Below are 25,829 nucleotides of genomic sequence, written 5' to 3'. Positions count from 1 at the left end.
TCACACTAGACTCAATTTCCACAGATTAAACTTTCATTTCTAAAAAGCTAACCCTTTCAAATGTGCCTCCTACAGCACCATCTATCTTAACTGGCAACACTACCCCTCCCCCACCTCTGCCCAAAAAAACCCAAACTAGGGCATCTACTACAACCATCAAAAATGAAATTAACAAACTTCTGATCAGTTTCACACCTATTCACAGCCCACTTTGCTCAGGAAAATCAGGATACCATCTACATTTTGTTGTTAGTCTATAAGGTGCTAGGAGACTATTTGCTGTTTAAGTTTTTTCAGTTACAGACTAACACAGCTACCCCTCTGAAACTCTTGAACCTATTCACAGGATTGTAAACTGCAAGAGTAAAACAGTCTTGTTATTATTGTAACCGTGTAGCGTAGCTGCTAAACGTTTTAACGGTTACAGGTTAGCTTTCAGGAGCACGGCTGGCAGCCAGTGTGGGCTCCCAGCCCCACTCCCAGGGAGCCAGCTGCTGCCCCACACTGCAGATTCTCATACAAAGAATCTCAGCAGCACAGGGAGGGAGCCAGGACACCAGGAGCAAGTGTATGCTGGAAGCCGGCTTTTAAGCCAACTCTCTGTGCATACTGGCTCCCACCTGCCACCCCAAACTGCTAGTACTGAGGCAGCAGCCAGCTAACCAGGAGCCAGCATGTAACCATTTGGGTAACCTGTTACCCATTTAAGCGATTACACTTTTACATGGCTAGCCTACACAGCATTTTAGAGCAAGTAGAAGTGAGATTCTCAGGCTGGGCTGACAAACTGCCAGGCAGGACTTCTGCTAGCACTCTAAAATAGCTATATAGACTGCAGTCTGAAGTTGCATCTGCAGTTGAAGCCCAGGGAGAAGTGTACACTTCAGAATTGGGATGTAATAATATAGTTGATTAACCAATTACCCAATAAGCAAAAGCTTATAGGTTGATGCTATACACTACACACATTCTCCCCCTCCAGTAAATTTCTTAGCAGGCTGGCCAGCAGCATGTCTCAGTCCAGGCTTGTGAGGGGTCTGGGACCTACCCTTTAAATGCAGAGCCGCAGCCAGGGTATCAGGTGGTAGGCGGGCAGGCAGTCTGGATCAGTTCCAGGTCATGCTGGGTCCAGGACCTCAGACCCACCTCTCCCATCCCCCTGACAGGGGTTACTGCCACCCCTGTATAACAGGCAGCCAGTCTGTATGGGGAGTTGGTTTTTAAACAGGGTCTCCTCACACACCAGCTCCGGCTTGGTACCCTGCACTGCTGCCTCTAGTACAAAGGCAGCAGCACAGGATGACAGGGGACTCCTTGGGAGTGCAGCTGGATTGCACTAGCTGCTGGCCTGCTCCCAGGGACACAGAGTAGTTGAGTAACGGATAAGAATTCGTGAGGTTACTCAACTATTCAATTAACCAATATTTAACAACCCTACTTCAGAACCTGAGCTCCAGCCCCAGACACAACTTCAAAACGCTGTCTATGGAGTATGAGCACAAGCCCTGCCAGACCGAGTCTAAGGATCCAGGGGAAAGGTTCATTGCAAAAGCTGTGCAGACACTTGCAACGGATGGGCTCCCAGGGAAAGAAGGCTCAAAAACCTTTGTGGGAGGCATAACACCCCTCTACCCTGAAGCAGTGCCTAAAGAAAAGGTACGTTGGAAAAATGCTATTTTGTCTCTGAAGCAATGGTAAGTCGGCTACTTTGACGATGCTATTTCTAGGAGTTAAAAGAAAAGGTATTTATCAATGTTCTGATCTGGGCTCCTAGGGTTTCGATTAAAAGGACCAACTACCACATTTTATTTCTCGGCAAATAAACCAGTTATTCGTAAGCAGCCGGGCCCTGCGCAGGAGGGAACACAGCCCTGTCTGAGCACCGGGCCCCACACACACAAGGATACAGACGATGCACGACAGAGCGCGCAGATTACACAGACGTTTGCAGCCACTTATCTCACTCCCCTCGGCCCGGGGCGACATACCTTCTGCAAGTAACAAGGGTTACAGGCGCGTGAGGACACGGCACAACTCTTTTAAACCTCCCCCCCCCCCCCATCCCGCCGGGCACTCCCGTGAGCCAGCGGGGCGAGGCGGCGGCGCCCGGCCCCGCGCAGGGAAACGCGGCCCCGCCTGCCAGAGCGCGCGGCTGCCACGAGCCGCGCCCGCCCCACCTCGCGCCCGGCCACGGGGGGGGGCGGCTCGCGGCACGTTCCCCCCCCTCCCCCCGGACTCTCGGGGCGGGGTCACGCGGGGCCCCGTGCCACAGACACTTGACGCCCCCCCCTCGCCCCGGGGCCGCCGGACTTCCGGGGCCGCGCGGTGAAGGCGCGGGCCGGCCCGGTACCTTTGCGCAGCTCCCGGTGCCACACGGAGACGATGGGCCCCGCGTGCTTGCGGTGGTGGATGAGCCACAGCGACAGCGTCTGGACGCTCTGCTGCGAGTTGCTCAGCTCCGACAGCTTCTTCTCCAGGGCCGACTCCGAGAAGGAGGACATGGCGCCCGGCCGGCCCGGCCCGGGGGAGGGGGCGCGGCGCTGCCTCAGCGCCGACCAACCGCCACAAGATGGCCACCCGACCTCTCACCCCGCCGCGGCGGGTCAAAGGGCTCCATGCTACGGGTCGCCAGCAGGGAAAAGAGACCCCCGCCTCGTGCGGCCAGTTATAGCGCGCACCTCGCCCGGGGCCACAGGCGGGCGCGGGAAAGCGGCGCATGCGCCGCGACTCCCGCGGAGCCTTCAAACCTTTCCCCGGCGCCAGGCGAGGACGCATGCGTCGTGCGCCCCACTGGGACTGATGTCCTAGGGCCGGGCCGCCTCCGCATGCGCAGTGCGCTCAGCTGAGACTTTTCTCGTTCTCCCTGCCCTGGCCGCGTGGGGACTTTTTTTACTGTGCTCCCGAGTTCACTGAGACGGTCGCTGGTTCACGCTACTTCCGGCATATGCCCCCCCCCCTTGTGAGTGTCGCTCGGTAGCAGGTAGGCGAAGGGGGAGGGGCTAGGGGATTTGGGGGCCCTGCCCCCCAGCCCTGGGCAGGGATTCCAGGGGGGTCCTGCCCCCCAGCCTGGGGGTTCCAGGGGGCGGGGCCCCAGGGCAGGGCAGACCCGGGGCGCTGGAGTTGCTGGGCCAGGAGGGGAGCACGGGGGGGGGGGGGGGTCTGGCTTCCCCTGCCCTGCGGCCTGCGCCCCTCTGGTTGCCCCCCAGCCTTGCCTGTGGGTCCCTTCGCTGCTGCGAGCCAGGGGCCGCCTGTAGGCACCGGCTGCCCCAAACCTGGCGGGGCCAAGCCCCCAGGCCCCCCCAGAGCCTCCCTCGGTGCTACTGGGAGAGCCAAGCACTGGGGCTTGGGGGGCTTGAGACTGGCTGCGCCCCTAGGCCGTGCCCCGCAGCATTACAGAACGTGCGTGTTATCCTCACGGAAAGGACAGTGGCAGTAGAAATAATAACGGTTAGTATTTGGGCTTATGCCGGTAGGTGGGCAAGGATGCAGCTAAAAACTAGCCATTGGTTTGTATTTAGAGGCTCCTCATCTGCTGAGTCCCCAAACTGCAGCTTGTGTGTAAATCTGGCCCTGGAGGAGGAGGAGGGGGAGGGAAGACGACAGGTACTAGAAGTGTGAGTGTTTGATGGGTTAACCGCTACGCCTCAGTCTTACCGGGTGAGGTTAACCAGTGGGGCTGGAGCAGCTCCCCTCCTGCCAGTGGCACATCCCCGGCCCGCAGGGCATCCTGGCTTGATAGTGCAGCCTCTCCCTGCGTCGGAGAAGGACAGCAGGGGAGTCACTCCAGACAGGCTGGAGTAACCCCCTCCTCCCATTTCCCTCTCTGCCTGCCCTCCCCTTTAATTTACAGTTAAACAATTAAACATAATTTTATATCTCTAGCAGGTACCTGTTAGATTCTCTGTAGGAAGACCGGGGGAGGGGGGATTACAGTATCTTCTCTTGCACCAATTTCTGTTGGGCAGAGAGACAAGCTATCAAGCTCACACTGAGCTCAGCTTCGGGTGTGGGAAATGGGGTCAGAGCCTCATAGCAACCCACAAGCTGTTTGGCATAGAATCATAGAACACTAGAACTGCAAGGGACCTCAAGAGGTCATCGAGTCCAGTCCCCTACCCTCACGGCAGGACCAAGCACTGTCTACATCATCCCTGATAGATGTCTATCCAACCTCCTCTTAAATATCTCCAGTGACAGAGATTCCACAACTTCCACAGGCAATTTATCCCAGTGTTTAACCACCCTGACTGGTAGGAAGTTTTCCCTAATGTCCAACCTAAACCTCCCTTGCTGCAATTTAAGCTCATTGCTCTTGTCCTGTCCTCAGAGGCCAAGGAGAACAATTTTTCTCCCTCCTCCTTGTGACGCCCTTTTAGATACTTGAAAACAGCTGTCATGTCCGTCCGGCCCCGTGTTCTCTTTTCTAAACTAAACAAACCCAACTCTTTCAGTCTTCCCTCATAGGTCATGTTTTCTAGGCCTTTAATAACTTTTGTTCCTCTTCTCTGGACCTTCTCCAATTTCTCTACATCTCTGTTGAAACGTGGTGCCCAGAACTGGACACAATCCTCCAACGGAGGCTTAATCAGTGCAGAGTAGAGTGGAAGAATGACTTCTCGTGTCTTGCTCACAACACTCCAGAATCATGTTTGCATCGGTAGCTAGCACCTATTTCAAGGGACTGTTCAAAGCGCAGTGGTTGGTTGACACTCCTGCAGTCCTAGAGAGATTGGGGTGACGCTAAGGAGAGGTTAGTGGGTTATAAATTGTTATAATAAGCCATAAATCCCACATCTCTAGTCAGCCCATGATTTTTAGTGTTGAACAAAGCTCCCAGGCTCATATTTTGATGGTGTTGCGCAGGTTTCCTTTGGGGAAGAGGCACCCTGCTCAGAGCGAGCACTTTGTGAGGAGTGTTTTGCCACGGGTGATACGGTGTTTTCCTGACTTCCTCAGCGTGCACTGTGGTCGGTTTCACCCTCGTGTTGTGACCAGGGCATTGGGTGTGCTGGATGAGGTTCACCACATGTTGTGGCAGGCCTGTGTAGGATCCTGGGACGGTGAAAGGTGTGTGACGAGGGGTATGGATCATCAAAGCAGTGGAGCTGGGGCTGCAGATTTGCATGAGACACTGGACTCACTGGAGCTTGTTTCTGATGAGCTAGGGTTGTTTGAAGGCTGGAATAGGGAGTTCAGAAAAGACCTTTCGAAATAGGGTCCTCATCACAAATGGATTGTCCCCAGTGAGAGCCTGTATGGTTTCCAGTATGGAACAGCACTGCACACTAATGCTCATTAGCCACCAAAGCACACTAATCGGTCGGCAGAGTCCTTCCCTACCCCATCATGTGCACATCCCGTGTATCAGCACACACGCTTTGCTTGTGCTGCACTTTAGCTCAGCAGACTCGGGTAGATCTCTTCTACCATCTCCCTACCTGCGCTGGGGTACGACCTTTGTTCTAACAGTTTACCCCCATTCCTCCAGACCAAACCCCAGGTTTTTAAACATTCTTAGGCACCTGCAGATGCAGCTAAATACCTAACAGGAGATTAAGAAGTGCCAAGGGCCCTGTGATGCTTTTGAAAAGCCCATTAGGCCCCTGTCTGCATCTGGCAGTATCTGAGTGCTTTAAAAATGTGTCCTCCCCGTTAACTACTTGATTTGATCCCACCATGCTGTAAAAACCCAACTGAAATACTGCTGTAAGTCTGGGGGAGGCAGAGCCAAACACTAGAGATACCAGGCTCAATCCATCCTGCTGGCAACTCTACAGAGGAATTTGTGTACAAAATAGTCACTGGATGTGTGCTAAGAAACAGCCCCCTTCCCCGGGTCTGGAGCTATGTGTTAAAAGCCCATAATCAGTACTGGCTTATTTTTCTTAGAGCCAGACGTGACTAACACAGAGTGGACCATTTTCACTTACACACATGAAACTAGAGATTTCTATAGGTAAGGGTGGATGGGTGGTGAGCATACACTTTTAATGCTAATCGTAAATAATGCCAAGTTCTTATATAGGTCTCAAAGCACGTCTAGAGTAGAAGCCTAAAGAGCTAGTGCATAATAATCGGAATGCTTTTCATACCACTTAGCGAGAAATGAATTGAATTACCTTTTACTTTGCAATATGCACTGTCACACTTTTCTGAGCACAGTGGGGCTGGCTAATCAGTAAGGAACAGATGGCCGTGGTTTTAATGCTGCTCTCGCTGAAGAAGGCATTGCTTTTCTTTCCTTCCCGCAGGATGCTACCTGCTGGCGCCTAAGAAGCGGGTTGCTGGACAATGGCAGTGTTTGACACCCCGCAGGAAGCCTTCGGGCTCCTGCGCCCGGCTTGCATCCAGCTAACGAAGGTGCAGACTAGCGAGAACGTCGAGCAGCTGCAGGCTCGGCTGCAGTCGGTCAGTGATTCGGCCCTGCAGGAACTACAGGAATATGTCCTCTTCCCCTTGAGGTTCACCCTAAAGACCCCGGGCCCCAAACGGGAGAGTCTTGTCCAGAGCGTGGTGCAGTGCATCTCCTCCATCCTGTCGGCCACCTGCGTGAAGAAGCAGGACCTCCTTCAGGAGCTCTTCTCCGAGCTCTGCACGTGTCTATCTCCGTCCGGTGTGCAGCAGCCGGCCCCGCTGTCAGAGGAGCTAAAGCTGAGCGTCATCCAAGCACTCCATGTCCTGATGCATTCAGCTTATGGGGACATTCTCCTGACGCTGTATCAGCCTTCCACCCTTCCTCACTTGGGCTTTGCTGTGTCGCTGCTTTTGGCCTTGGCGGAACGAGAGAAAGCCAAGCCCATTAAGCTGGCGGCCTTAAAGTGTTTGCAGGTCCTAATTCTGCAGTGTGACTGCCAGGAGGAGCCTCATCGGCACCTAGACCCGGAGGAAATCAGACATTGTGGCAATCTCTTTGCCTCCTTTCTCCCTGGGCTCTCGATGGCCCTGTCCCGGGTTATTACTGGGGACCTCAAACAAGGCCACATGGTCCCTGTGTCTGCCATCAGGCTCTTCCGTCACATAGTCAGCATGGTAATGGCAGATGATCAACTAGCCACTATCTCAAGGGACAAAGAGAAGCCTTCGGTGGAACAGAGCAGCCTCTCTGAACTTGTGGTCCACAGAGGGCCGGAGTGGGTGAAAAGCACTGCGGGGAAAGTCTCTCTCCTCATCCACAGGATAGTTGAGTTTGCCTGCCTTCACCCTCACTGGAAGGTAAGGCTGGAACTGATGGAGCTGGTTCACCACCTCCTGCTGAAGTGCAGCCAGTCACTGGAGGAATCTCTTGGTCACCTGTTGAAAGCCTTGGTTGGGCTTGTTAACGATGAAAGCCAGGAGGTGCAATGCAGGTGTCGTGAGGTCCTCAGGAGCATCGCGGGGCTGAGGGTGGTAGCGGAGAACAGGGCTCTTGTGGACGTCCTGTCAGAGAACCTGCATTCCCTCGCCACAGCCCTGCCACGGCTGATGAACTCCCAGGATGATCAAGGCAAATTCTCGACCTTGAACTTATTACTTGGCTACCTGAAGCTGCTGGGCCCTCAGGTGAACGTGGTCCTCAACTCTGCAGCCCACCTCCAGCGTCTCTCCAAAGCCCTGATGCAAGTTCTGGAGCTGGATGTGACTGATGTGAAGATTGTGGAGGCGAGACGGTGGGGCCCTGATGGCTCTCTGGGGGAGCCCTCTGGGCTCTTGCAGGAGGGCAAAGGGCAGAAGAAGTACTTCCGGTTCTTCATCGATGAGCGGATTTTCTTGCTCATTCAACAGGTTTGCCGGGTCCTCGGCTACTACGGGAACCTCTACTTGCTGGTGGATCATTTCATGGGGCTGTACAGTGAATCTGTGGCGTACCGGAAGCAGGCTGCCATGGTCCTCAACGAGCTGATCACAGGAGCTGCTGGACGGGGGGTAGATGTTCTGCACGAAAGGGAAACTGCCGTGAGCATGGAAGATCTCAAAGGGTCTGTAACATCCGTCCTCGAAGAATATACTGACCCGGCCAACTGGTATCTGCTCACCAGCCTCGACAGCGAGGGAGCTAGCGAGGAGTTAACTCACTCAGGAGCTCATGCTATCCCCGGAGGGGCACACGGCAGCCCTGTGATTTCAGCCCCCTCCCTTTCTTCAGCCCCCAGCCCCACCATCCGCTCCATGAACAGCAACATCTGGCAAATCTGCATCCAGCTGGAGGGGGTAGGCTGCTTTGCCCATGCGCTGGGGAAAGAGTTCCACTTGCTCCTAGCATCAGCCCTCTACCCCGTGCTCGAGAAGGCCGGGGACGGCACACTGCTTGTCAGTCAGGCGGCGATAGGAGCCCTGGGGGACGTGTGCCAGGCCTGTGGCTACGGCTCCGTGCAGCGTCTGATCAACGCCAACTCGGACTATCTGGTCAATGGGATTTCCCTAAACCTGCGTCGGGTGGCCCATCAGCCGCACGCCTCACGGGTCCTGCAGGCCATGCTGAGGCATTCGGATGCCAGCTTGCTGCCGCTGGTGGAGGATGTGATCCAAGATGTCCTGGTTACCCTGGATCAGTTTTATGACGACCGAGCTTTCTCCTTCCTGGGGCTCCTGTCCACGTTAATGACAGCTTTAGGTAGTTAAGTAGTCTGCCTCTGAGTAATTCTGCCTCGCTGCCACGTAAAGCGTGCCCCTCGTCACCCCTTGAGCACAGATGGAACGTTCCGGCAGGCCAGCAGGAGTTTCCGAAAAGCACGGACGTAACCGTACAGGGCTGGTAAAGGGGGCGGAGCTAGAACTGCGCCTGGCCCTAGGGCTTTGCGGACGGGCCAGCCCAGGGACAGAGGGTCATGGTCCCCGTGCCAGCGGGGTTCATATTGAAGGCAGGTATCACTGAGCCAGGGAGGGAGAGCGGTGGGAAATCGTATTCTGCAGGGACCAGGCAGGAGAATCCAGCCACAGTGGCAGGTCGGAAGTCGTTCCAGGCAGGTTTGCAGGCGGGGAAGAAGAGGGGTCTAAGCCATTGGTTGCTGCGGTTTGCTTAGACATGGGAGCTGCAGAGGCCTTTTGTGAAACCGTGTCCAGGGCCTTCCATCCCAGCAGTGGGGGGGGGCAGGTCTAGAACCTCAGCCCAGGGTAACAAGCACCTAGCCCGAGTGAGAAGTGTCATTCCAGAACTACAACAGTGGGGAGCGAACCCCTCCCAAGGCCGAGACCTTCGTGCAAGGCAGATTTTCCCACGGGGTTCTTGCCCCCTTCCTCCGATGCACAGTCGGAGACAGGACGTGCAGACAGACTTCGGCGCTGACCCCGCCCGGCTGCCCGGTGTGCCCCCTTTGCCTGGTCACAGGAGTCTTTTCCAGTGACTGAAATGTAGCCGTGTTAGTCTGGTGTAGCTGAAGCAAAATACAGGGCTATGTAGCACTGTAAAGATTAACGAGATGGTTTATTAGATGATGAGCTTTCGTGGGCCAGACCCACTTCCTCAGATCAAATAGTGGAAGAAAATAGTCACAGCCATATATAGCAAAGGATACGATTTAAAAAAATGAACACATAAGAAAAGGACAAATCAAATTTCAGAACCGAAGGGGGATGCGGGGGGGCGGAGGGGGGAAGGTAAATGTCTGTGAGCTAATGATATTAGAGGTGATAATTGGGGAAGCTATCTTGGTAATGGGTAAGATAACTAGATTGTTTGTTGAGACCGAGGCGTAAAGTGTCGAATTTTAGCATGAATGACAGTTCAGAGGATTCCCTTTCAAATCTGCACTTTTGCTAGTGTGGTTGGGCTCGTGGGCAGAGGAGGTGGTGAGGCCAGGACTTACCCAGGGTTCAGAAAAGCACCAGATAAACCCACGCAGGGTGGGTCCGTCAATGGCTGTTAGCCAGGCTGGGCAGGGGAGGTGTCCCTGGCCTCTGTGTCAGAAGCGGAAGGGATTTCTTGGTGGTTCCTTGTTCTGTTCACTCCCTCGGGGGCACCTGGCATGAGGCACTGTCCGGGGCAGACAGGGCACTGGGCTAGGTGGACCTTTGGTCCGACCCCGTCTGGCCGCTGGTTGAGGCTCCAGTAGCAGAACTTGGCACCTGTTTTGGAAGAGGAGGGCCAAGATTCGCTCCTTGCCTTGGCATTCTCTTGATCGTGGGGGTGTCCCAGGGCTGCATTTGGCGGGTTTCTCTTGAGTCCGGCTGTCTGACTGCAGGGGCCGAGTTCCAGGACTCGCCCCTTTCAGGCTCTCCTGTGTGTCTGCCTCGGGCTGTGCAGACTGATCCTGCCTGTTCAGAGCCCCCGGGGGGTAGCTAGCGAGGGGAGGGGAGCCTGGGCCCTCGCGACACTTCGTGCCTCTCTTCTGCAGTCCAATGGTTTGTGGTGAGCAGCGAGGAGCACCCCAAAGAGCAGACCCTGGAGCAGCTGAACAGCCCTTCCCTCCGAGCAGCCCCGCAGCAGGGGGACGGGCCTGGAATTACCCCGCTGGGGCAAGAGGTGGAACAGTTCTTCCTGGACTACGTCAGGCAGAAGCAGATTGCAGAGGGCACCCTGCCGTGCGAGGAGGACGAGGGTCAGTGATTGTCTAAGGGGAGACGGGGAGAAAGCGGGAATACTTTGTGGCTCTCCCTGATCTGCGCTCGGTGACGCTCCAAGAGCACCAGCCACATGCTTAGGCCAAATGTTGATTGAGTAGCAGGCCGCCAGGGGCCAGGTCCCAGGTCCCATTGGCCACAGCCACACGCCGGTCGTACACCGAGTCCGCAGGCCCCGCTGATGCTGGACACGTGGTGTATTCAGCAGCCATTTTCCAGGCTTGTGCGGCTTTTCCTGCACTGGCATTCTGGTGTCTCTTCCCTGGCTCTAGCCAAGGCCCTTCAGAAACTTTCCAGAGGGGACCCTTTGCCTTCTCGCCACATCAGTGTGCTGCAGCTCTGACCTCCAAACACCCAGGGCTTTCCTTGCTCGTCCAAGCCGGTTTGAAAACCAGAGGCTCTGGGTGGAGGGCGGAGGGCACGTGCCAGTTTGACATAGGAAACGGAATCGGCCTTTCCCCGTAAGACGCGCTGGGGGTGTTAGATGCTGTTAATTGAATGGTTGTGTAACCACATGAAATCTTAGCAGTGACTCGACTATTCTATACCCATATAGCCCGGGGCCTGGGGGGGAGAGGGGGACTGGCCTGGCCTGGCCCTACTTCTGGAGCAGCAGGGGGAGAGGGGGACTGGCCTGGCCTGGCCTGGCCCTACTCCTGGAACAGCAGGGGGAGAGGGGGACTGGCCTGGCCTGGCCTGGCCTGGCCCTACTCCTGGAACAGCAGGGGGAGAGGGGGACTGGCCTGGCCTGGCCCTACTCCTGGAACAGCAGGGGGAGAGGGGGACTGGCCTGGCCTGGCCCTACTCCTGGAGCAGCAGGGGGAGAGGGGGACTGGCCTGGCCTGGCCCTACTCCTGGAACAGCAGGGGGAGAGGGGGCCTGGCCTGGCCTGGCCTGGCCTGGCCTGGCCCTACTCCTGGAGCAGCAGGGGGAGAGGGGGACTGGCCTGGCCTGGCCCTACTCCTGGAGCAGCAGGTGGGATCCAGTCTGCAAGGGGAGCCTGCTTAAAAAGCAGCTCCCCAGGCAGATCCCTCTCAGAGGCAGCAGCTCCTGTCTGCTCCCTGTGGATGGAGGTTGCCCCATATCCCACGGTGTAGTCTCTGTCCGCAGCAAGCCTGGGTCCACTTCAGGCCCGGGCTGCGTTGCAGAAGCCCTTCTTCCCCATGCTGTTGCCTCTGATACAGGCAGCAGCAGAGGGATGGGGGAAGCAGACAGCACTGGGGAGCTGGTGCTGTGGGGCACCAGCTTTTAAGCCAGCTCCCCCACCCCCAGCGCTGGCTCCTGCTTGTCCCTCATCCCCCCCGGTCTCTGTAGGGGGCAGGCAGATCTGCAGGAGCTGATGCCTGTGGGGTAGGTAGGGTGCCAACCTCCAACCCTGCGCTCCAAAGGCAGCAGCCCTATCCCCTAGTCCACTCCAGGACTCACCCCCACCTCCCTACCTTCAGTGTGTCCTTTATCCTGGCTTCCTAGTGCGGGAACCAGCTCCATCCCCAGGGCAACTGGTGTTGGCTGCCTGGCTGCTCATGGGATGAGTGGGGCTCAAACCCACAATCCTGTGCTCCCCAGGCAAATGCCCTGGTTAAGTTACTGGAGAATTCCCTATCCCCTAAGCCACGTCAGAACCTACCCACCTCCCTCCCTTCAGAAGGCCTCTTATCCTGCTTTCTCAATGCCAGAGCCAGTTCTGTGCCAGCTGGTGTTGGCTGTCCGGCTGCTCCCAAGGTGGGCGGGACTTCAGCTCACCACCCTGCCCTCCTCCCCAGGTGAATGCCCTATCCCCCTGAGCCGGCTCCCCACGAGCATCAGATCCACCTGCCCCTTCAACCTCTGAGCTGCTGCCTCTCTATCAGAGGCAGCAGTGCGGAGGTTAGGGGGGCAGGTAGACCTGGGGGCGGGGAATGCGCGTGGTCGACAAGATTAACCAATAAGCTGGGCCTTCTTGGCTAATCGTGTAGCTATCTACACGCTGACTCCCTAACACTCACTGCTCCCCCCCGGTCAGTTTCGCGTTTGACCCCAGAGCACAGCTTTGCTGTCACCAGCGCCCCGGGGAGACGCTGGCAAAGTGCCAGGAAGTGGGAACCAGCTGGCTCATTCCCACCACTGCAAGCTGCCCTGTTTTCCAGAGGTGCCACCCGCCCCACCGGAGCTGGAGATGGGCGACGCTGGGGCCGAGGGAGAGCTGCCGCTGCCCGCCCACGCCCGGATCGCAAAGGACGTGATGGAGCGCTGTTGCCATTTACTGTCTGACAAGAGTCTGCGTGTGCGGCTGAAGGTCAGCACGGGGCGCGTGCCGCACGGGGCCACTGGGAGCGCCCGCTGCCCGGCCTTGCAGGGGCTGGGGGTGCCCACTGTGGGGACTGTTGCTTTGCCCAAGTGGGGGGCATTGCCGTTCGTGCCACTAGGAGGAGGCCATCCCACCTTGGCATTAGAGTTGTCAGATGGTTTAACCAAAAATACCGTACACACCCCTCCCCCCCCAAAAAAAAATCACCAGGGGGGAGACCAAAGTTTTTGAGCCAAAAAAAAAAAGCGTGGCCCCTTTAAGAAACGCTTTTGAGGCTTTTTGGCCCGAACAGTCTGCCAGCGACTGGCTGCCATCTTGCCTCCCTGCTCCGAGCTGGACAGCTCCCCTGTGGAACCCCGTAAGCACCCGGGATTTTCGCCTCCTGGCTGGGGAAAAAAATCCGAAAGTTTCGGCCATTTTCAGTGTCCAGGATTTTCTGAATTTTTTTTTTTACCGGACAGGAGGCAAAAATACTAGGGAGTCCAGGTCAATCCTGGCCGCCTGGCAACCCTGCTTGGCATCTAACCGCAGCCAGGGCAGAGCCCCCGAGGGCTGGCAAGCCGGAGCCTAGGTGGGCCGCGGCTGTGTCTGATGGAGCGGTGGCTCTCACACTGCGGGCCGCACCACCTTGCAGGGGGGCCATGGCTTGAGGCTGAGTCGCCCACGCCCCCTGCAACAGGGAGCTGGCCCTGGCGCTCCAGCCCCATGGCTCCCCCCCTCCCCTCCGGGGGTCAGAGCACCAGCGCCGGCTTGCCGCTGCGGAGGAGGGGAGGCCGAGCCTCATGGGCCAGATCCAGCTTGCGGGGGAGACCAGCGGCTCCGCGTGCTGCTGCTCTCCCTCCCCGGCTGGGGGAACGGCAGTAGGGAGACCGCTCGCCTGGAGGCTTTCCCTGCTGCTCCTATTGGCCAGAATCACGGCCAATGGGAGCAGCAGGAGGCGGGGCCTAGGAGCGGCGGGGACATAAGCACTCCCATACCTTCATGCCCAGACCCCGCACTCGCATCCCCCTCACGTAACCCCCAGCCCAGTCCTGCAACCTCCCTCCCTCCCAGACCCCCCAACCCGCTCCTGCACCCTCCCTCCTGGCCAGACACCCCATGCTCTCCCTCATCCCTATCCCACTTCCTGGCAGCCCCTCCTGCACACTGAACCCTTCATTTCTGGCCCCACACCAGAGCCTAGGGGAGCTCACAGAATCTTCTAACCCCAGAAACGTTAACCTGGTTTGTGGAAGCTGTGAACCTTGATCCTCCATGCCGCCTCCTGCCCTCCACCCCCGCCATGGGGGCTAGCGTGCCAGGGGAATGAGGTGTCCCAGCTGGAGGCCACATCAGTGAGCATTGGGTTGGGTTGGGGGGGGGGGTTGCCTCTCATTTTTGTGCGGCCCCCGGCTGATTTTTTTTTTCTTTTCCCCTGTGGCTCAGTGGCCCCCAAACCGAAAAAGGTTCCCCAGCCCTGCTATGGACAGAGACAAGGTTGAAACCTTTTGCCCATAAATGAATATTTTACTGCATTTAAAATGAAGTTTGGTAACTTAACCGGAGAAAGTTAAAGCGCTTCATCTCCTTGGTGATTTTCATTGATACTATTCCCTGACTCACCGGTTACGTCCGTCTCCCCCTCCCCCGTGCTATAGCTGCGGATTGAAGGGTTTACGCTCCGGTAGCCTATTGTGGCTGGCTGAGCCTGTCCGGGAGGTAGAGGGAAGCGGAGGCACTCTGTCGTGGCAGGTGGTCCGTGGGAAGGCTTGCGTGGAGCAGGGTGGCCGCCGGCCGAACGGCTTGAGAACCGCTGGCTAGAGGGAGCGAGGAGGCTGCCTTGCCCCCAAGGGTCGGAATGCAGCTTGATGTCGGGGTCAGAGCTGGGTAGCTCGGTTCCCGGGATGGCTGGAGCCCGCCTGTCCTCGCCCTTGGCGACCTGCCTTCCTCCCCACCTGGCTCGGGGAGCTAGAGGCGGCTCTGACTGCTCTAGACTCTTCTCCTCCCCGCTCTGACACAGCTGTGCCTTCCCCGCATGCAGGTCCTGGACGTGCTGGAGCTCTGCGTCACCGTGCTGCAGGGCCATGAAACCCACCTGCTTCCCCTGGCCCATCGCGCCTGGCCGGCGCTCGTCCCCCGCCTGGTTAACGACGACCCGCGGGCCGTGCTCAGAGCCTTCAAGGTACAGGGCGGCGTCCTTCGCGCCGGGCACAGGGAGCGGGGCCCCAGCCGTGCCCTGGCTGCGCCGCGCTTGGGGGGCGTTCTGTCCCGAGGGAATTTGAAACCCGCCAGGCGGAGCAAAGTGCTCCCCCGCACAGCCTAGCTTGGTATCACCCGCAGACACCCTCTGCCCGGGAACGATACTGGTGCCCTCCCCGTGGGCAAGAGCATCATTAGTGACTGTCCTGGGGCAGCGTGGCTGGGGGCCAGACGGAAGGGAGGGCGTCCCACCGCCTAAGGCAGGATGGGCAATGGTCTTTGTAGGGGGCCACTTCACCAGTGTTGATAGCGGTCGTGGGCTGCCGCAGAACGGGGTGGGGCCTCAGGCCGAACAGGGCGGTTCCCTGTAGGTGCCGCATGCCGGGGGAGGAGACTTTGCACGCTCCACGTGGGGCAAGAGAGCATGGGGGGGTCTCTCCCCCGCCCAGCCAGGGGCACGTGGCACCCAGAGGGAACCAGTGGTTTCCTGTGGTGCCACATGTCCCTGGCAGGGAGAGGGAACTTCGTGTGCTCCCCCACCCCCAGGTCGTGCTTGGCCTGGGGGTGGCAGGGCGGATGAAATGGCTTAGTGTGCTGATCCTGCCCACCCTGGGGCCAAGGGCCTGACTGCCAGAGGCGCTCTCCCCTCTCCCCCGGCACCCCTGGCAACTGCCCCGGAGTCAGGGGGCTCATGGAACAGACCCTGCTCCTGGGGGGGCGTCCTGGTGGCTCACGCCTTTGGGGGGTGCACCTAACGCCGACGCGCCGGTTAATGAGGTAAAACCTGCTCCCGCCCTGCTCGGGCGTGCCGCGCGCTCCCCCACATTCCTGCTGCCCCTGCTCCCAGACGCCAGGCAGGGACACGGCCACTGACAAGGCCCCGGCGCCCCAGGCTGGCTTTCCTTCTCCCCTCCCCGGCAATCGATCGGGGTGTAAACCTCTGCAGGGCGAACGTTAACCGGTAAATGCCTCCCAGAACCCAGCCGAGCCAGGGCCCAGGCAGTCCAGAGCCGCCCTGGGGCTGGGCTGCAGGAAGGGACAAATGGCCAGGCAGAGCAGATTTCCGTTTGCGATGTCCCAGGCCCGGCTGTAAGAAGCAGGCGGAGCCTCAGCCACGCAGGAAGCCCCCTTGGGAGGTGACCCAGAGGGAGATGTCACATCCCGCTGTGAGGCAGAGCGGTGTCGTGTCCCGTGCAGGGCCCCAGTCTACAGGCTGGCCCCACGAAGGGGCCCGGCATGGACACGGGTCTGGGCCTAGGGAGCAGCTTGCAGGCGCAGGGCCGTGGATCCCGGTTTCCACCCCGCGTCCTAGGGGTGACTTAGCGCGTGGCGTGGCCGGAACGCCTGGCCCGTGCTCCATTGGCCTTCGCGCCCCTTCACTCGCAGCGGGGGGGTTCCTGTGGCGTCTGTGAATTGGCCTAGCCCAGCTGTAGGTGGGGAAACTGACGCAGGGCAGAGTCTGTGATTCCCCAAGATCACAGGGACTCTAGGGCCCAGCTCTCCCTGCCCCACGCCCCATGTTGCTGTCATGAGGCCGCAATCCAGGGCCACGCTCCCCCGTCGCTGGCCCCGAGGGTGCATCTCAGCTGTGCGTCCCCGCGGGCGTCCCCGTGACCACTGGCCGGCTGGATCTTCGCTAGGTGCTGTGTACCCTGGCCGAGGCGTGTGGCGACTTCCTGCGGCGGCGCTTCTCCACAGACGTCCTGCCCAAGCTGGCAAGTTCCCTTGAGAGCCAGGCGCCGGTCAGCGCCCGAGCCGGGCCCGTGTACAGCCACACGCTGGCCTTCAAGCTGCAGCTGGCCGTGCTGCAGGGCCTGGGGGCTCTGTGTGAGACGCTGGACTTGGGTGAGTCCCGGGCGGTCAGATCTCCACCCACCTCCCTCCCCTCCCCAGTCTGTCCCTCCCCTGGGGAGACCTCCCTTCGCTTCACAACTGCCAGGACAGCCGGCCAGTCGCTGGGATCGATTTCTGTCCTCCCCCTGCCAGTCCAGCTCCTCCCGTTCCAGTGCCTGGCATTCCCCCTCCCCGCTGGAGCCCAGCACGGGGGGGCTGGCGGCCCTGGGCCCCCTGTGAGACGTGGGTGAGGAGGGCTCCTAGAACCGGGCCCGGGTCTCACTGCTGCCCCTTCTCCCCTGGTCAGCGGCCTGTCTCCCACCCCGCGAGAAGGTGTCATGCTGGGGATTAGAGCCCAGCCAAACCTCGCTGCTCTCTGCCCCTGGGCCCGATGGACCGTGGGTCTGACCCAGCCTGGCCGCTCTGCTGTTCTCGTTTGCCCTCCCTAGTGTGGAGCATGCGGCGGTACGCCGGGCCGGCCCTTGCCTTGCGCGGGCGGGGAGACGAGTGCAGGGCTGAGGGCCCCGTTCCTGTCTGCGTGCCCTCGACGTCTCCCTTGCTGCTCACGGGCCTCCCCCAGGGGGGTGGGGGGAGAGCTCTGGGCTGGATTGTCAGGCGCAGAAGCCCCGAACCCCGTTAGCAGCATCAGTTACCTCCCGCCCTTCCTGTCTGCCCCTTCCTGCAGGCGAGAGCGACCTGACCCGCGCGGCAGACGCCTGCCTGCTGTACCTCAGTGCCAGACAGCCCGCGCCATTGCAAGAGGCCGCCCGGAGGTAACGCTGCCCGCGGGGGGTCTGCCTGAGGGGAGGGCGAGGGCTCTCCTGGCCCAGCGCCTGCACACAGCAGCCTGCCGGGGGGGCCTGCTGGCACCGGGGAAACGAGCCACCGCCCGGGGAAGCTGGAGGCGCCGGCTCCTCTCCCGTGCGGCACTTGTGTTCTCCGTGCGTCTGCACCTGGCAGAGAACATGCCCCCTTTGCTTTACCCAGCCCCCCTCCAACTCGAGGGCCTGGGGCCTTGGTACTGGGGCCGCATTTCCCCGTTGGACGGTGCGTCGGGGGCTTGCTGCTCGGCACTGGCGGGTTGCACGTCTCTCTTGGCCAGACTCACTGCACGCCCCCGGGCTCCTTGTATCCCTTCCCCCCCCTCCCCCTGGCGCCCAGTGTGCTGTCTTCAGGAGCCAGCCCCCGCGTCTGCCGCTCACGCCCGCAAAGCTCTCGTGCCCTCGGCCAGCCTCTCTGCCGCAGAGGGAGCCGGGCAGGCGCGCTCCCAGAAACGCGTGTGCGGGAGCAGGGGGCGCTCCCAGAAACGCGTGTGCGGGAGCAGGGGGCGCTCCCTGCTCAGCCCACGTGCCTGGCCTGCGGCATGCAGGGCTCTTTACCATGGTGGCTGGTGTCCTGCAGGCTCCAGCCCGTCTGCAGTGCGCTCAGCGCCTGGGGGCCAGAGCCCAGGCCTCGGCAGGGGCCCGTCTCCTCTCTGCGCCGGGCTGGGCAGAAAGCTCCGCCTTCTACCGGGACGTTTGGGGCCTTAAGCCCCTTCCTCTCTCCCCGAGCCCGTCCAGCACTGTGCGACCCAGCAGGGCTCGGGGGCGTAGTGCCGGGAGTGGGGGGCAGGGCATGGCGGGGAGTGGAACACCTGCCTTGTAGCCTCTCGTGTTCCCCTGGCGCCGCCATCTGTGTTTCCAGGAGTGGAACGGCCCGGCCCGCCAGGCGCTCTGCAGTCGGCCGTAGGCCCCTGGGCTGAGCCAGGCAGGCTGGCTCCCTGCTCCCACCCCTAGCTCTCTTGGCCCGGGGAGGATGCCATGGCCGGCGAGTGACGTTGTTAACTCGGCCCTTACGGGGTTCGATGCGCACACCTTGGCAGACTTCAGAAAGCGGTTTTAGTTCGGGTCAGCGCGCCCTGCGGACACCAGGGGTCCCACTGGCACTGGGCATGCGCGCCGTATGCTTTTCAAAGGGCCAGCTCTTGGCTAAGTCACCCCCAGTGTCCTCCCGCCCCCACCCAGCCGGAGGCCCCTTTCCCTCCGTAAAACCGCTCAGTCGCACCTCAGCGTCCTGTCTGCAGCGGCTTCAGCCCTAGAGCTTTGTAAAATGAGAACACCGGGGATTGTAAGTGGCAGGGAACGTGTTTCCCTTGGTTCCCTCGTGCTTCAACTGGCCCCCACAGTCAGTCCCCCCCCTCCCCGTGGCTTCGTCCCTGCATGCCTGGGGGCAGCCAGGCTGCAAATCACCAGCCGCTTGGATCAATATTCAGCCTGGTCCATGCAGCTGCAGCGCGGGTCTCCCGGGCAGCCTGAGCCCTGGGCACTGACTCCCAGAGGGAGCCGGGGCCGGTCCCAGCTCCAGGTGGTCACAGCAGCCCGAGTTACTGGCTTGTTGCACGCCCCAGGGTCCGGTTGCCAGCAGCGTAGGGCTGCAAGGCGCAAGGGGGCGTGCTTCCTCGCCGACATCCCGCCCAGACGGGGGGCGGGGTCGGCCGCGTGCGATGCGGAGGGGGAAGCAGAGCCCTGGCCAAGCGGCAAGCACAGACCCATCCAGCCGCAGCGGCGCCCTGCCCCCGGGCGGCGCCTGGATCCCGCGTGCGGGCGCTGAGCAGAGCTGGCGGGTGAGGTGAGCGGGTTTCAGCCCCGTGCCCGGCTGCAGGAAGTGCCTCTGGCAAACACTGAGTCGCAGCATGGAGGGGGGGCAGGGCATCTAACATGCTGGCCAGAGACTCTCCACTGAGTGCGCCCCGGCTGGGGGGTGCTCCCTGTGATAGCCACGGGACAGACAAGGGGAGGCAGGGCTGAGGGAAGCTGCCAGACTCTGGCTCCAGGAAAGGCCTCGCCAGACGGACAGCCGAGGGGCGAGCAAGGAGCCGCCCAGGAGTCCTGCTTGCCGGCCGCGGTCCCAGGCTCGCCCCGGCGTTGGCCACGGCTGAGCGCACGCCTGGGAAGGGCACACCGGCGGCCTGCACCGCTCGTACCTTGCGCCCTGCCCCAGAACAAACAGGCCAGCTTTGGCCCTTTTCGCTCCCCGCGGCGGCTGCGGAGCAGCACAGCCCCCCGTGGCCCGGGCCCGGGCGCTCATTGGCCGCGCGTTGCCGGCTGTAGTGCGCTAAACCACCCACCTGAGCCCCACACAATTCAGTACAATCCCCGTGACTGTACCCCAGGATCAGCCCCAGGATTCTTTGCCATGGAAACAGGCCGTTTCCAAGCAACCTGAGTAAGTTTAAAAATGTAAAAGTCAAGTTGTTGTTTAAGCTGCGCGGCGCTGGGGTTCGCAGGAGATAATCGCCGGCCTGAGGCCCGTACAGGCGGGCGGGGAGCCCGGTGCCTCTGCTCTGGGGCCAGCTAACCGGCTTGAGAGCGGCGCTGGCTGCTGAGTGGGGAGGGCAAGAGGGCTGTGTTGTGAACGGGGAGCAAGGGGTGCCTGTGACGGACCGGGCCGTGTCTGGGCACAGCTGAGGGCGTCCGCTATGGGCGAATTGCTCAGCTTCGGGGCTCCTTACAGCCCCCAGACTGGTGACCTCTCCAAACAGGCCACACACCAGTCCCACAGAGCGCTTCAGCAGCCTGCCTGAAGCCTCCTGAGCAAAACCCCTCCGACACCCCAGCAGTATCCGTGCCTCAGATGGCCCCGGGCCTATACACAGGTGGGGGGTCCTAGCACCCAATCCCACCTACCCCGAACAAGTTCTGTCTGGTTCCAAGAAACCAGCCGCAGCGCTCCTGGGTCAGCCAGATCAGGCGGGGAGGGTTGTACCCCCCCAATCCCCTGCAGCGCTCCTGGGTCAGCCAGATCAGGCTAGGAGGGTTTTACCCCCCCCAACCCTCCGCAGCGCTCCTGTGTCAGCCAGATCAGGCGGGGAGGGTTGTACCCCCACACCCCCCGCAACGCTCCTGGGTCAGCCAGATCAGGCTAGGAAGGTTTTACCCCCCCAACCCCCCGCAGCGCTCCTGTGTCAGCCAGATCAGGCTAGGAGGGTTGTACCCCCACACCCCCCGCAGCGCTCCTGTGTCAGCCAGATCAGGCTAGGAGGGTTGTACCCCCACACTCCCCGCAGCGCTCCTGTGTCAGCCAGATCAGGCTAGGAGGGTTGTACCCCCACACTCCCCGCAGCGCTCCTGTGTCAGCCAGATCAGGCTAGGAGGGTTGTACCCCCACACTCCCCGCAGCGCTCCTGTGTCAGCCAGATCAGGCTAGGAGGGTTGTACCCCCACACCCCCCGCAGCGCTCCTGTGTCAGCCAGATCAGGCTAGGAGGGTTGTACCCCCACACCCCCCGCAGCGCTCCTGTGTCAGCCAGATCAGGCTAGGAGGGTTTTACCCCCCCAACCTCCCGCAGCGCTCCTGTGTCAGCCAGATCAGGCTAGGAGGGTTTTACCCCCCCACACTCCCCGCAGCGCTCCTGTGTCAGCCAGATCAGGCTAGGAGGGTTTTACCCCCACACTCCCCGCAGCGCTCCTGTGTCAGCCAGATCCGGCTGGTTTTGTGCCGCGTTTCTGTTTCGCTCGGATGTGTCGCGTGTGCGCACAGGGCGCTGTGCAGAAGCAAAGACGAGTGTCCCCAAAGCGCTTATGCTCCAAGGCCCTGATCCTGCAGCCAGATGCTGCCGGAAGGAGGTGTGCTTGTGAGCAGGATCAGGGCCCTATTGCTACGGTATGAGAGGAGCCTAACGAAGCAGAGTTGCCCGCTGTGATTTTCTGCGGTGCCTAACTCCCTTTGGTTTCAATGGGACTTGGGTACTGAGGCGCTTTGGCAAATCCCCCTTAGTGCATCTTTGGGTGCTAACGCCTGGGTCCGAACCCTGGCAGATGCTTGGCACCCTCAGTGGCCCTGGGTTCTTCCAGGGCAGAGCAGGCCTAGCCATGGCGGGAGGCGGGCCTGGACACCGCTGCCCATGCGGCGTGGAAGAGCCACTTTACCGGCAAGCCCAGAGGTGACTGACAGCCAGAGAAATACACGCACCAGGCCTCGTGCAAATTCGCCTCTTCCCGCCCCGGCAGCCACCGCTCTCCCGTAAGCTCGTGCGCAGTCCCCTCCCACGTCAGAGCCCCCCCGTTCTCAGGCAAGGTGCCCAAGCCAGACACCCCCCACGCGAGCCCAGACCAGTAGCTTGCAGGGGGGCTGTGGCTCTGTCTCGTGGCCTGCCCCGTGCAGCCCCGGTGCGTGATGCCTCCCAGGGGTCCCTGCACAGCCGTCCGCCGGGGGCTGGTCTGTGCGGTTCACGCCTCCCCTTGTTCCGCTTACAACGGTGACTCGGTTTCCGCCGCTCGCCAGCTGAGCTGTGTTTGCCGGGCGTGGCTGCTGTGCTGCGTGTGCCGGCACCGCTGTGCGCAGAGTTTTCCGGAGCAGCCTCTTACCAGCGCGGCTGGGCCCCTCTGACTCTGTTTCCCTTCTTCCCGCTTCCTCCCTGCAGCGTTTTCCTCCACGTGATGCACGTGGACCCTGACGCCGCCTGGCTCTTCCTGAACGAGGCCTGCTGCCCTCTCCCGTATGAGCCGCCCCACCCCAGCCTCCGCCCGGTGAAGCTAGGCGGCGCGGGCAGGCTGCGGAACGAGTTCACCGCCAACGTGCTGGGCCTGCTGAGGGAGCTGCAGCGACTGGAGGCGGCCACGGTTCAAGCCGGGCCCCAGGACGAGCCCTGCGCCCTGAGCGAGGCGCTGGGCTAGGGAGAAGCCTTGGCTGGCCTGGGAACAGAGAACCGGACGGAGGAGACACTTGCTGTCCTGCACCGAGACCCGGCTCCCGAGGGCAGCGCTTGCAGAGGCGTCTGAGGCGAGCTGGGGTAGCGCCCGGCCAGGCCTGCGCCCCCGGAGCCAGAGGGGCGCGTGCATCTCACGCCGTAGCGTGTCCAGCTGCTCGGCAAGCGCTTGGCGGCCTGGTGCCCTGGCACGGTGCCCGGCCGGTGCTGCCCCAGGCCAGACAAGGTAACAGCGTTCCTGCCCTGCGGACAAGGCGGCAGCAGAGTTGAGTCCTACCCCCGCTTCAGTGACTATAAATCGGGGTGAGGAGCCTATGGCCTGGGGACCAGCTGTGTCCCCTCTGGCCCTCGGGGCTTCCCCCCAGCACTGGGGAGCAGGGCTGGTGCTAGCCCCCCTCCTGCCCAGACCCTGCACCCCCACTTCACTCTTGCACCCTGCCTCCCGCCCAGACCTCACCCCCCCAGCCCGCACCCTGAACTCCTCATTCGTGGCCCTGCTTCCCAGTGCTGGGCCAGAATCATGTAGCCTGGGTCCCTGCAGGCTGTGGTGTGCGGCTTCCCGCTGCTCTGTTCTCAGTCAGGTTGGGGGGGGCAGGTTGTGTGTCTGGGGGGCAGCGGCCCTCTCCACCTTTCAGCGGCCTATGCCGAGGGTCGGAGGCAGGGCGTTTTAGTCCAGGAACGCCATGGCATGGCCTGTAGCAGAGCGCTGCCCGCTAATTGAGGACCTCTGGAAGCACTGCTGTGTGTGCCTGTCAGCAGCAGGTACATGCAGACGTGAGCCCTCACCAGAAAGGGAAAATATCGGACGTTCCCGCTGATATAAAGTGCTCCGCAGCCGCCAATGAGCACTCGGAAAGAGCACGCGCTCCCCCCAGCCCTGTACTGCTGCATCCCACACTCTGGTACCAGGACTGGAGGAGAGAAATAGGTGTCGGAGAAGCAGAAACAGATGTAGTGTAAGCAGGGAAAAGAAAGTGGCAAAAGCCTTGTTTATCCTAGACCTGCGCTGCGGTGCTAGCCCCGGGGTGCTCGTAGAGGAAACACCTATTGTTTTAATGAAAACTGGACACAACCTTTCGGATCCATGTTGGGTTTTGTAAACTCTTTTTCTTTCACCCTAAATTTGGTAGCTAAACTGGTGCGTGGCAGTAAACCTGTAACGTGGCTAAGTGTGTGTCAGCCTGCGCTGAACATCAGTTTTCCTGTTCTTGGCACAAATCAGCGCCTGCGTAGGTTTGGTTTTTTTGTTGTTTTGCTAATTATGTTGTTTGGAGTCTGGCTCCAGACATAAAACTACCCCCCGCAATAGCTTGTTTTTCTGCACCGTGAGCTTGTTGGGAATAAAATGTATCAAAGATTGGGGCCGCGTATTTCATGTTTTTAATCCGGTTCTAGACAAATTAGCCCTGGGGGGGGGGCGAGTTCTCAGGGACAGGCCACGGCGGGTTTGGGAGCCAGCTGTTTAGAACTCCTGCCAGCTGATTTGGTTCTGAGCAGGGCACGCCTGAAGCTGCGGGACGCGCCCGTGCTGTACGTTACGTAGCCAGGGAGTGACCCTCTTACTCCAAACCCCAGAGCGAGGCGCCGGGCACCGTGGCTCTCACCTTGGACCGGTAAGCCCGGCGCTGTGAGGACCGATTCCCCTCTGCTCTTTAGCTTGTGCAGCGACTTGCCCCCTTCGCAGAGTGAATTCAAGGCTCAATCCCAGGAGAGGCAGACGGGGGGTGGAGGTGTCCTGCCAGCGAGCAAGTCTCACCGCCAGGTTGGCGTGCACACATGAGCGGGAGAATCCAAGAGGAAGCCCTGACATGACGGTTCAGTGCAGATCAAGGGAGTCGTGTAGCCCTGCAAGTGCCCTGTGACCCCGCGGAGACCTGACTGCCTGGGTGCTTTCAGGGTCTGCGCCCCAGGCCCTGCGGTGGGAGGTGGCGTGCGAGTTCCACCACTGCTGGGGCTGCAGGAAGGAGGGCGCATGGCCGGCGCTAACAGAGAGGTCTGAGCCCGGCCGCAGGCGGGTAAATATCACGTCTTTCCAAAACCAAGGGGAGTCCCGCAGCACCTTGGAGACTCCGATTTATTAGAGCGCCAGCTTCTCCCTCCCCTGTTTGATGGGGCGCTTCTGAAAGCTCCTCAGGGGAGTGTCCATTGGCTCTCGCCTCCATTCAGCGACCCTTTACCAGAGCGGCTGCTGGGTATTTCTTGTGACAGGAGCGTGGGCGTTACCTTCGCGCAGCCCCACTCCTGCCGTCTGTCTGTCTGTTTGTACTGGGATTTCTGGAAAGCCTTTGACAAGGTCCCTCACCAAAGGCTCTTGTGTAAATTACATGGCCATGGGATAAGAGGGAAGGTCCTTTCATGGACTGAGAACTGGTTAAAAGACAGGAAACAAAGGGTAGGAATAAATGGCAAATTTTCAGAATGGAGAGGGGTAACTAGTGGGGTTCCCAAAGGGTCAGTCCTAGGCCCAATCCTATTCAACATATTTATAAATGATCTAGAGAAAGGGGTAAACAGGGAGGTGGCAAAGTTTGCAGACGCTACTAAATGGTTCAAGGTAGTTAAGACCAAATTAGACTGTGTAAAGAACTTCAAAAAGATCTCACTGACCTAAGTGATTGAGCAACAAAATGGCAAATGAAATGTAATGTGGATAAGTGTAAAGTAGCGCACATTGAGAAAAATAACCCCAACTATACATATCATATGATGGGGGTTAATGTAACTACAACTAATCAGGAAAGAGACCTTGGAGTCATCGTGGCTAGTTCTCTGAAGACGTCCACGCAGTGTGCAGCGGCAGTCAAAAAAGCAAACAGGAAGTTAGGAATCATTAAAAAAGGGATAGAGAATAAAACGGAGAATATTTTATTTCCCTTATATAAATCCATGGAACGCCCACATCTGGAATACTGAGTACAGATGTGCTCTCCTCATCTCAAAAAGGATATACTGGCATTAGAGAAGGTTCAGAGAAGGGCAACTAAAATGACTAGGGGTTTGGAACGGGTCCCATATGAGGAGAGATTAAAGCGACTGGGACTTTCAGCTTGGAAAAGAGGAGACGGGGGGGGGGATAGGATTGAGGTCTATAAAATCATGAGTGGTGTGGAGAAAGTGACTAAGGAAAAGTTATTGACTTGTTCCCATAATATAAGAACTAGGGGCCACCAAATGAAACTGATGGGCAGCAGGTTTAAAACAAATAAAAGGAAGTTCTTCACACAGCGTATAGTCAACCTGTGGAACTCCTTGCCGGAGGAGGCTGTGAAGGCTAGGACTAGAACAGGCTACGTCTACACTGGCCACAATT

General features: G+C 59.8%; 2 protein-coding genes across 6 annotated transcripts in view; one reads left to right on the top strand and one right to left on the bottom strand.

The window, feature by feature from the left end:
- RPRD1B (regulation of nuclear pre-mRNA domain containing 1B) overlaps positions 1 to 2,501 on the bottom strand; it is a 48,540-nt gene extending 46,039 nt beyond the window's left edge. For both annotated transcript variants that reach the window (XM_075900802.1, XM_075900803.1), the window contains exon 1: positions 2,351 to 2,501. In XM_075900802.1, the coding sequence (XP_075756917.1) occupies positions 2,351 to 2,501 (151 nt within the window). The remainder of the gene's footprint in view (positions 1 to 2,350) is intronic.
- Positions 1,518 to 23,879, top strand: TTI1 (TELO2 interacting protein 1). 4 transcript variants are annotated; one of them, XM_075900798.1, is made up of 8 exons: positions 1,518 to 1,656; positions 6,252 to 8,590; positions 10,311 to 10,514; positions 12,663 to 12,811; positions 14,844 to 14,984; positions 16,642 to 16,846; positions 17,520 to 17,607; positions 22,235 to 23,879. In XM_075900798.1, exons 2-8 carry the CDS (start codon positions 6,292 to 6,294, stop codon positions 22,485 to 22,487), a joined length of 3,339 nt encoding a protein of 1,112 aa, XP_075756913.1. In that variant the 5' UTR covers positions 1,518 to 1,656; positions 6,252 to 6,291; the 3' UTR covers positions 22,488 to 23,879. The 4 variants fall into 4 exon arrangements, with proteins under 4 accessions (XP_075756913.1, XP_075756914.1, XP_075756915.1 ...); XM_075900799.1 differs by lacking the exon at positions 1,518 to 1,656 and adding an exon at positions 2,747 to 2,980; XM_075900800.1 differs by lacking the exon at positions 1,518 to 1,656 and adding an exon at positions 3,106 to 3,447.
- Positions 23,880 to 25,829: the final 1,950 nt, after the last annotated feature.

The sequence above is a fragment of the Pelodiscus sinensis genome, chromosome 18 (genome assembly GCF_049634645.1).
Source record: "Pelodiscus sinensis isolate JC-2024 chromosome 18, ASM4963464v1, whole genome shotgun sequence".
Lineage (NCBI taxonomy): Eukaryota > Metazoa > Chordata > Testudines > Trionychidae > Pelodiscus > Pelodiscus sinensis.
The sequence above is the reverse complement of the archived record's forward strand: the minus strand, read 5'-3'. Positions and strand labels throughout refer to the sequence as shown.

Excerpts from the sequence above, each read along its gene's own strand:
- TTI1 (XM_075900798.1), top strand. The coding sequence starts at position 6,292 with ATGGCAGTGTTTGACACCCCGCAGGAAGCCTTCGGGCTCCTGCGCCCG. Across the intron at positions 14,985-16,641 it reads CCGTGCTCAGAGCCTTCAAG|GTGCTGTGTACCCTGGCCGA; the intron begins GTACAGGGCGGC and ends GATCTTCGCTAG. Across the intron at positions 17,608-22,234 it reads TTGCAAGAGGCCGCCCGGAG|CGTTTTCCTCCACGTGATGC; the intron begins GTAACGCTGCCC and ends TCCTCCCTGCAG.